The sequence below is a fragment of the Hordeum vulgare genome, chromosome 6H (assembly GCF_904849725.1).
Source record: "Hordeum vulgare subsp. vulgare chromosome 6H, MorexV3_pseudomolecules_assembly, whole genome shotgun sequence".
NCBI classification, from domain to species: Eukaryota; Viridiplantae; Streptophyta; class Magnoliopsida; order Poales; family Poaceae; genus Hordeum; species Hordeum vulgare.
Genome location: NC_058523.1, coordinates 500,412,616 through 500,422,732, shown reverse-complemented (window position 1 = coordinate 500,422,732; position 10,117 = coordinate 500,412,616). Strand labels below are relative to the sequence as shown.

General features: G+C 59.2%; 1 protein-coding gene across 1 annotated transcript; it reads left to right on the top strand.

The window, feature by feature from the left end:
- Positions 1-441: 441 nt before the first annotated feature.
- Positions 442-3,511, top strand: LOC123401856 (probable trehalose-phosphate phosphatase 4). The gene is made up of 9 exons (XM_045095712.1): positions 442-946; positions 1,063-1,203; positions 1,356-1,427; positions 1,534-1,611; positions 1,719-1,772; positions 1,919-2,020; positions 2,177-2,254; positions 2,369-2,438; positions 2,610-3,511. The coding sequence occupies exons 1-9, from the start codon at positions 680-682 to the stop codon at positions 2,849-2,851; spliced, it is 1,104 nt and encodes a 367-aa protein (XP_044951647.1). The 5' UTR covers positions 442-679; the 3' UTR covers positions 2,852-3,511.
- The last annotated feature ends 6,606 nt before the right edge of the window (positions 3,512-10,117 follow it).

Sequence of the window (10,117 nt, the reverse complement as noted above, 5' to 3'; positions counted from 1 at the left end):
GTAATCGGACTACGATTTCCCAACCTTTATATCCTTCTTTTTACTGTCACCCGTGTCGAAATTCCACCTAGCTACCTTCACTGCGTCAATCATGGAAGCCTGCTGCTTTTCAAAAGATCGGCCTAAACTGCGTGTCGACGATATAACATGCTAGTTCAAAGATTCTTCCTTCACTTTGCGTACGCGTACACTTCACAAATTTGGTACCAAAAAGACTCCCGTCGCCTCTTTCGGCCTCGGCTGCGCACCGGGAGCGGGAGGGAAACACGAAAACCGCCGTGCGCTCGGCGCACACGGTCCACGGCGGGGAGAAGGATCGTCGGGCAGGCGGCGCCACACGTAGGCTCCGCATGGGATCCCACGGGCAGGCCCCACGTGCCCCTACCGCGCCTGCCGCTCGAGCTATAAGTACCCGCGCTTATCCCACTCCGCTTCCACCCACCTTAAGCTCTCTCTCAGAAGCTACCACACACACACGCGCGCGCGCACGCACGCACGCTCTCTCTGAAGGGCCGAAGGCTACCTGCCCGTGCCTCCTGTGTGCGCCGTCTCCCCCGAGCTCGGCGTTCGAACGAGACCGGGAGCTTGCGGGCTTCGCGCACGTTGCACACGAGCTTAGCTTGGTTCTCCGGCCGGCCGGGTTTGCTTCTTTGGCCGCGCGCCGCGCGCCGAGAGTGACATGACGACGAGCCAGGACGTGGTTGTTTCGGAGATGGGCATTGGGGCGGGCGGGGCCGCCATGCCGGGCTCCGGCGGCGCGGGCCTCTTCGCGTGCCGCAGCGCCGCCAGCGCCGGGGCCATGTCCATGCGGCAGACGTACCTCGACCTCGCCGCCGCAGCCGCGCGCTCCGCCAACTGCACGTGGGCCGAGCTCGAGGTCATGCGCGCTGCCTCGCCCACCCGCTCCCGCCCCGGCGCCGACGTCGACGATCTCACGGCCTGGATGGTCAGTCCCGCTCATCCCTCTGTCCTTTTTCATGGTGCATGCTTATTGCCTGCCTACCTGCCTGCCTCCAGGCCAGTGCTCTAACCTTTCTTTGCCGTCCCTTGTGCTCCGAGCAGAGGAAGCACCCGTCGGCACTAGCCAAGTTCGAGCAAATCGCCAGCGCGTCCAAGGGCAAGAAGATCGTCATGTTCTTGGACTACGACGGCACCCTCTCCCCCATCGTCGCCAACCCCGACGCCGCCTACATGAGCGACGCGGTTAGTATATATAGTCCCTCCCCGGCCGGCCCTGCAACACTCAACTTTTCCACGGCCGGCCGTCCGGCCAGCCTGAAAGGAACTAAAACCAAGACTATATTTGCTGATCGATGTCGTCTCCCCGGCCCTGTGCTGGTGTGTCTGTGGTGCAGATGAGGGAGGCGGTGCGCGACGTTGCCAAGCACTTCCCGACGGCGATCGTGAGCGGGCGGTGCCGCGAGAAGGTACATTCCCCGGCCGTGCCACCTCTCTCTGTCGTATCAATTGATGACGGGCTCGTGAGTGCGAGTGATGATTAATCTCTCTGGCTTTGCTCTCGCGGCGGTGCAGGTGCACAACTTCGTCGGCCTCTCCGAGCTGTACTACGCCGGCAGCCACGGCATGGACATCAAGGGGCCAAGCTCCAATGTATGCCCATTCCCCCTTCATCTCTACCACCATTAAGAAATGATCCTTAATTAGCCCCTTTGGTTAACCTCGATCGCTGACTAGTCTCACCTCATGCCAACCTGCAGCCTGAGTCTGTCGTGTGCCAACCTGCAAGAGAGTTCCTCCCCGTGATCGAGGAGGTACTTAATTATAACACTAGCTACTTCAATCAGTTTACCTTGCTAATGAGGAGAAGAACACCTGTCCATTTGTGCTTACCTAGCCGGTGGTGTTTAATTGGTTGATGCACGAGGGGGCTAATGGTGGTGAATCACATTTTTGTCAGGTGTACAAGGTGCTCGTGGAAAAGACGAAGTCCACACCTGGAGCCAAGGTGGAGAACAACAAGTTCTGCCTGTCCGTCCACTTCAGATGTGTGGATGAAAAGGTAGGCGAGCCTTACTCTATCTCGGGATGCCCAACCACTTTCACCACTTAAATAACAGTCATGTGCGGTCAATTTAGTTATCATCCGTCCGTCCTTGATCATCGTCTCGTCTCCTAAGTCTGAACTGACCATTCTCCTCCTTTGCACCGCATGCAGAGATGGAACTTCTTGGCTGAGCAAGTCAAGGCCGTGATGAAGGACTACCCCATGCTGAAGCTCACTCAAGGGAGGAAGGTGAGTTGTTATTCAATGCCTTGCTGCCGATGAACTCGGCCATGAACCACAGCATCAGTTGACCTTTCCCTCGTGAAGATCTTGATCAAGATTGGAACCTCCATTTGTTTATAGGTCTTCGAGCTCCGGCCCAGCATTATGTGGGACAAGGGCAAGGCTCTGGAGTTCCTGCTTGAATCGCTAGGTACGCACGCACGCAACGACTCCGCATACTTATATATCTTCCGTTGGTGTCAGTGTCACGACAATCGTTTTCGGTCCCGGGTCTGTTCTTTCTTTCTATTCACTTGCGTTTCACACCACTGTCGATAAGAAAAAGAAGGAGCGCTGACACTCTGCCCCGTCTCTCCTCCAGGATTCGCCAGCTGCAGCGACGTCCTGCCGGTGTACATCGGCGACGACCGCACCGACGAGGACGCCTTCAAGGTGCTGCGGAAGAGGGGCCAAGGCGTGGGCATCCTGGTGTCCAAGTCCGCCAAGGAGACCAGCGCGTCCTACTCGCTGCAGGACCCGGCGGAGGTCATGGAGTTCCTGCTCCGGCTCGTGGAGTGGAAGCGGAGGTCGGCGACGCCGCCCATGGTCAGGCCGCGGGTGTAACCACACCCCCGCCGGCACCCCACCAGCTATAGCCTAGTCGTAGTAGCACAGATCCAAGACGCCGGTCGGGTCGACCACCGGTCAATCAAAGCTCGTCGCCATCCGTGTCCCGTCGTGCCAACACCACGTACCCCACCCCCACCCCCACCCCCACCCCGCCAAGTTTTCTCTGATGATTCTGTGGTGGCCTCCGGAGCGGACCCTGCGGTGGTTACGTGCATGTTCTTCGGTCGAGCCCCCTTGGAAAACGATCGGAGGCCACGCAGCTCGCTTGCTCCCGATCTGTGCACGCCTGTGTGCTGGGAGCTGCAGCAGCATATTCACCCCAGTGACCCGGCCGACCGGCCGTGTCTAGCTAGCTACTCCCCCGGCCGGCCTGCAATGTGCTACTACCACTACCACTGCTGGTCGATCTACTAGTACTCTACTACTACTACGTACTACTCCCTTGTTGTTTTTTGTCCCACGGGCTCGGAAGGCACATGCAAAGCTACCTGCCGTTCCCAGCCCTTAACGAGAAAGAAGGTTCTTCGTATTATTATTCACCCATGTAACTAGCTAGGGTCCATCATCCACCTCGCCCGCCCTCTGTTCAGTGTGTTAATTGTCTCTGTAAAATGCAGTAATTGAATCAGTTAACGATGATTGTTTCGTGGATCATTGCATGGGTGTCAGCTTGTCTAATCTGTCGCTTTGCATTTGGTCTCGTTCTTCTTCTTTTTTTGAACACATGGATATGATCTCGTTCATCACGGTAAAGAGAGATATTACATGCGTGCGTGCGTACGTACAGCGATGGATGCATGTGACCTTGAATGAACGGTAAGAAACAGTAGAAAGGCTGCACCGTACGACGTACAAAACCCTCTCCAGGAGGCATGTGAAGGGCCTGTTGCGTGATCTCCCTGCAGGATCACCTGCCGCTTCTTACCGCGACAAAGCAGCTCCGGTTAATCTCGTAGAATACTTTTCCAATCTGGCTCCTGGTTCGTGTCAAGCTGCGAGCCGTGCTTAGTGGCCCCATTGCTTCTGCGAGCTCGTGATGCTACCTTGTGTTCGTTTTTTTCCAGCTTGTATTGTATTGTACTGTACTGTACTAGGGAAACAGCGAATAAGGTGGTGTTTCTTTACCGAGGGACCAGACTAGAAAGTCCCTTTTAGTCCCTAGGTAAAGAAACAGGAAGGACTTTTTCTTAAGGGACTACAAAAAGACTCTCTTCGAGGGACTTTTTTCTTTAGTCCCTGAAACTAAAACAGTCTAGTCCCTTCGAAAGAAACACCACCTAAAGGTGGTCATCTGTACTACAAATGCCACAAGTAAATGTGCATCAGATGATGCGATCTACACGCAGCCACATATACAAACTCACGCCGTGGATTCGTCCATGATTCCGTGATCGGGACAAACGATAGGCGGCCGGCTCATCCAGCCATGCACGCCGATGCTGTGGTCCTGGCTAGCTAGCCAGCTTTGCTAGCTGCTTGCTGCTCAGTGACAGTGTGCACGCGAGTATTGTATACGCCGGTTGATGCATCTTTGAATATTCGACGCGAGTTCTAGAGATGATCAGATTGGCCGGTAACCCGGCACGCTATTAAGCGCATCCCTAATTAACAATCGCTGTAGCTTGTGGACTTGATTAGGCCGCAACTCGCCCTGGACGATCACTCATTAGTATAGCCCAATCATGATTAATCAATCACATTAAGTCAGTGATGAAGCCTTCCTCTAGCTGCTCCCTGTCCAGATTCCTCAGAGCCCGTGGCATACATCATATCAGCGGCCATGCTAGCGTCAAGAGTATGTCGACACACACGCCAACACATCATGTCAGTGATGAAGCCTTCCTCATGCTTTTAAGCTGGTCGACACACACGCCAACACACAAAATGAGGATGTAGTTTCACTACGCTATCTTATTCGTGGTAATCATGCTACACACCAAGGCATGGATCACTCGTCATCGAGGTTGAGTATGCCGGACTTCATCTTCTCGAACCAAGACCGCTCCTCCGGAGAGACCGTGCTCAAGTCCACCTTCATGATCTCGACTCTCTTTGTCATGCAAGCGAGCCAGACTTGTCGCTTGCTCTCGTGGATGCTTTGATGACCTCGATCTTTAGCATCTTCGCTTGCTTCGCCCACTGCGACACGAGCTTCTTGTTTTGCATGTCCATGAACGCCCTAATTTGTTCCTCCTTGTCTTGTCGGCGCTTCTCCTCTCTTGAATACTTGTTGGTGATCATGCCTTGAAAAGTAGATTGCAAGGTAAGGGACGTTGCCTCGCGATTATCCTCCTTGTCTCGCAAGCGTTCCCCAGGGTGTCTGCTGGGAACTCGCGAGGCCGTTTCCGCGCACCCTTGGAGGACGATCCACCCCTCATAGGCATCTCGTTGAGATCGATGAGCGCGACCGCTGGCATGACGAACCGGGGCCCGTAGAGTTGGACAACCGGGAGGTCTGCGGGTGCTCCGTTCGAAGCTTTGCCCCTGCGACACGGTGGACATGCACGGAGCGACGAGCCCATGCTGGTCTGGGTTCAACCCTAGCATCAGCGGGGGTCTGCCTCCTGGCGGTAGCGATGAGCCGGTGGTTCTTGGAGGCTTTGGCCTCTCTATTTGCAGTTGCGGCGATGTTGGATGTGGTCGCGATCTCCTCCCTGGCCTCTTGCTCATTGTCGGTGAATACTCACAACATATGCCATAGGTAGGCTAAAGTCGGTGAGAACCGAAGGGACAAAGGTGGGCGCTGGGAACGATGTTGGTACACGCATGGGACGCACGATGTACCCAGGTTCAGGGCTCTTCTTAGAGATAACACCCCTAATCCTGCTTGTGTGTTCGATGTATGGGAACCGAGTACAATGTCGCTCCTGGAGCTGTGTTGGGAGGAGGAAGAGGGGAGCAGCCAGCTCGTCTCTACCTCGCTCTCTGTTGGTTGGTGAGTGTGTAGTGTTGAATGACTGGCGAGTGATCGGTCCCCCTGCATGGGGGGCGGCCGGGGGGTTTTATAGACGAACCCGTCGGCCTACAATATGGATAAAGGGTACAAGCGTGGTACCCGGCTGGCTGCTTCGCCGGCTGGCCAGTGGCCCACAAGGGTCTTGTCTTGTCGATGAGGGGCCGCCGGCTGCATGGTCTCGTTTACCTGTGGGACCGCCGGCTGGCCAATGGGGCTCCCGCGTAAGGTTGACGATGAGCACGCGTTGTACGTCAAGCGTCGCCCCGCGAGATTCTTCATGGGCAGGCGGTACGACCGCCTCACTGTTCCCCACGCCGAGTGCAGTAATGGAGTGGGAGTGTGACGGTCCGACATCAGGCTAGGTGATGGATCAGAGCCGGGGTAGGTCAGCGGCGTGGCCGCCGACGCTCGTACCTGCCGGGCGCCCCGATCCAGTACCTTTGCTAACGCGTAGCTACCTTTAATCGTGAGGTCCTTTCTTGACCTACGATCTGATGTGACTGGTGATCCTCGGCCGGCTAGCCTGCTTGGTTAGCCGGCTCGCGGGTGGCCGCCTCCTCCCCAGTCCGGTTGGAGGGACCAGGCTGGCTCTGAAGGGGAGGCCGCCTGCGCTCTAGCCGGCAGGGGATGCCGAGCCGGCCAGAAAGGTGGCCGCCTCGTCGTCCAGCCGGCCAGAAGACTTGGGCCTTGGGAATCTCCCTATCTTCATGTCCATTGGGCCGGAAATGAAGGAGCAGGCTTGATGAGCCTACCCCGGGGTTATCCCCTCGACAGTAGTCCCCGAAGCTGGCGAGGTCCGCCGCGTGCGGGCGGGCGGCCTCACTGGCTTGTTGTCCTCTCTTGATATTTTTGCTGTTTTTTGCGACGTGGGACGCCGGCCTCGGAGCCGGGTAGCCTCGAAGCGATGCCTCGGTCCAGTCACAAGTGGCCCGGAGAGCGCCACGTGCCAGGCCCTGCCTGGCGTAATGATGGCGATTACTGCTTGACGGGACCGGGCCTGGGCCCTGGGTCCCGCCACGATGCCCCCTCGGCCTCCGCGCAAGAGATCTTCTGCGGATTTACTCCGCGACGGTTGGGCTTAGGGGAGCGTTACCGCCCGTAATACACGGCATTAATGGGGCCCGGCGTGCACTGGATCCCCTCCCCACAATGCTTGGTGGGGTTTAAATGGGACGCGAGGGTTTCGAGGAGGCCATTCGCCCCCTCTTCTCGCCCCGCTCCGTGCCTTCTTCCTCCTTGTGTCCTGAGAAGAAGAGCTCGCACCCTTCGTCTCCTTCTTCTTCGCCGTCGAGACCTCCTCCGCCCGCTTCGTGCTCTCGCCACCCGTAGCCATGGCCAGGGGATCTGCTTCGAAGAGGTCGTCGGCGCAGCAGGCGTCCTTGCAGGGAGCCCAGCTGGGCAGCGATGTCGACACGGGGCTCATCGACGCGCTACGTCATCATCGGCTGCTGCCCCCGGCCTCCCAAGTGTCGGTGCGCCTCCCTGGCTCCGAGGCCTCTCCCGCACCTGTCGCGGGAGAGGTGGTGGTCTTCGCCGAGCATTTCTACCGGGGTGTCGGGCTCCCGTCTAGCTCTTTCTTCGTCGAGTGGCTCCAGTTCTTCGGCCTGCAGCCGCATCATCTGGCGCCGAACGCCATACTGCAGCTCGCCGCCTTGTGCGAGGGCTTCGTGGGGATCGAGCCTCGCGTCGATCTGTAGCGCAGCTTGTTCTTCTTCAAGTAGCAATCCATTGCCATGGAGAAATCCCAGGTGGAGAAGCTCCAGGGGCCGCGCCCCATGACGTCGTGTGGGGCCGCGTCGGTGCATCACCGCCCGAAGTCCGGCTTCCCCCAGATGCCTTTGCAAGACTCCATCAAGAATTGGCAGAAGGGGTTCTTCTATGTGAGGAGCACCAACCCGGCTCAGGACGCCCTCAACATGCCCCCGTTCACCATCGCCCCTCCGACGCGGCAGAACTGGGATGCGAAGACCCCCAAGCCGCATCCTGAGGTGGCGCTCATTCGCGCCCACCTCGATATCTTGAGGGAGAGCGACCTCCTCGGCCGCGACCTTCTCGCCGCCATGGTGGTTCGCCGGATTCTGCCTCTGTAGAGGCGGCCGCATCTGGTCTGCCAGATGAGCGGCTGGCTTGATCCGTGCCGGCTGTCCGTCAAGAGGCTCACCTCGGGCGCTGTGGCGCGAAGGGTGAACCTGATCTCCACCGCCCGTATGGATGAGGGCGGGGAATGGACGTGGGGGGTGGCCCCGTTCAACCGGGCTCATCCGCCTCCCCTCGTAGCCTTTCTCCCTTCTTTTCTGTCGTTTTGTTTTGAAGCCGGTGGCGTTTGCTGAGCCAGGTTGAACTTCTTTTTCGTAGATGTTCCAGTCCCTGCACGGGTCCCTCCCTCAGCCTGCTCCCGACGTGGAGGCGTCTGGCGCCTCCGAGATGGAGGATGAGGACGCGATGGAGCCCCGCTCGGACTCCTCCGTCGGCACGGGAGATCCCCTGGAGTCGGAAGGGACCGAGCCGTCCGGTGAGTACCCGCGGCACGCCCTAGCAGACTGGACGGACGACGATGAGGAAGCCTCATTCTACTCTGATGCAGCCTTCGAAGGAGACTCCGACGAGGTGGAGGAGGTCACCGGCCCACCACCGTTGCGCGGCCGGCGTCAAGGCGGCGGAGCGACCGCTGCTGACGAGGCAGCCGGGAGGAAGGGCAAGGGTGCCAGAGCATCCCGGACGGCCTCTAAGCGACCGGCGCCAGGTCCTCCAGCCGGGCAGCGGGCAGACGGCGCCAAAAGGCGTCGTGGCGGTGGCTGGAAGCAGGTCCCGATGGTTGTTGGGTATGGTTTCCTCCTTTTCTCTCTTCCGTATTTTGAGATGAACTTTGTTCCTGAGAAGCCTGGCTCGACAGGGAGGCGGAGGATGCGGATGAAGATACCGCCTCCGCGGCCGAGCGGGCCGGCTGGGCAGCGGCTAATGCTGCCAACAGGGAGCTGGAGATAGAGTCCAAGCGTCGGTGGGACACAGCTGCGGGGAAGGTCGCCGTGGATCAGCCTTGCCCCAGCCGGGTCGAGAGGCCGGCGGAGAAGCGTGCGAAGGCTAGACAGGACCCCTCCGCACACGCCCGTGTGGAGGAGCCAGCTACCGAGGCCGCCTCCGGGCCAACCCCGGGGACCCAAGGGACCCAGTCGTGTGAGCCGGCAGCCCCGGAGCGGGTGGACCTGGAGACGATCCCGGTTTCTCCCCGGGCCGAAGCAGCTCCTGACGTGCCGGTGCTCGATCTGGCCGCCTTGTGCGAGGGTCCTGTGCGAGGGCTTCGTGGGGTTCGAGCCTCGCGTCGATCTGTGGCGCAGCTTGTTCTTCTTCAAGTAGCAATCCATTGCCATGGAGAAATCCGAGGTGGAGAAGCTCCAGGGGCCGGGCCCCATGACGTCGTGTGGGGCCGCGTCGGTGCATCACCGCCCGAAGTCCGGCTTCCCCCAGATGCCTTTGCAAGACTCCATCAAGAATTGGCAGAAGGGGTTCTTCTATGTGAGGAGCACCAACCCGGCTCAGGACGCCCTCAACATGCCCCCGTTCACCATAGCCCCTCCGACGCGGCAGAACTGGGATGCGAAGACCCCCAAGCCGCATCCTGAGGTGGCGCTCATTCGCGCCCACCTCGATATCTTGAGGGAGAGCGACCTCCTCGGCCGCGACCTTCTCGCCGCCATGGTGGTTCGCCGGATTCTGCCTCTGTAGAGGCGGCCGCATCTGGTCTGCCAGATGAGCGGCTGGCTTGATCCGTGCCGGTTGTCCGTCAAAAGGCTCACCTCGGGCGCTGTGGCGCGAAGGGTGAACCTGATCTCCACCGCCCATATGGATGAGGGCGGGGAATGGACGTGGGGGGTGGCCCCGTTCAACCGGGCTCATCCGCCTCCCCTCGTAGCCTTTCTCCCTTCTTTTCTGTCGTTTTGTTTTGAAGCCGGTGGCGTTTGCTGAGCCAGGTTGAACTTCTTTTTTGTAGATGTTCTAGTCCCTGCACGGGTCCCTCCCTCAGCCTGCTCCCGACGTGGAGGCGTCTGGCGCCTCCGAGATGGAGGATGAGGACGCGATGGAGCCCCGCTCGGACTCCTCCGTCGGCACGGGAGATCCCCTGGAGTCGGAAGGGACCGAGCCGTCCGGTGAGTACCCGCGGCACGCCCTAGCAGACTGGACGGACGACGATGAGGAAGCCTCATTCTGCTCTGATGCAGCCTTCGAAGGAGACTCCGACGAGGTGGAGGAGGTCACCGGCCTACCACCGTTGCACGGCCGGCGTCAAGGCGGCGGAGCGACCGCTG

Coding starts and splice junctions, on each gene's coding strand:
- LOC123401856 (XM_045095712.1), top strand. CDS start 680: ATGACGACGAGCCAGGACGTGGTTGTTTCGGAGATGGGCATTGGGGCG. Junction 1,612..1,718: donor TCAAGGGGCCAAGCTCCAAT/GTATGCCCATTC, acceptor GCCAACCTGCAG/CCTGAGTCTGTCGTGTGCCA. Junction 1,773..1,918: donor TCCTCCCCGTGATCGAGGAG/GTACTTAATTAT, acceptor CATTTTTGTCAG/GTGTACAAGGTGCTCGTGGA.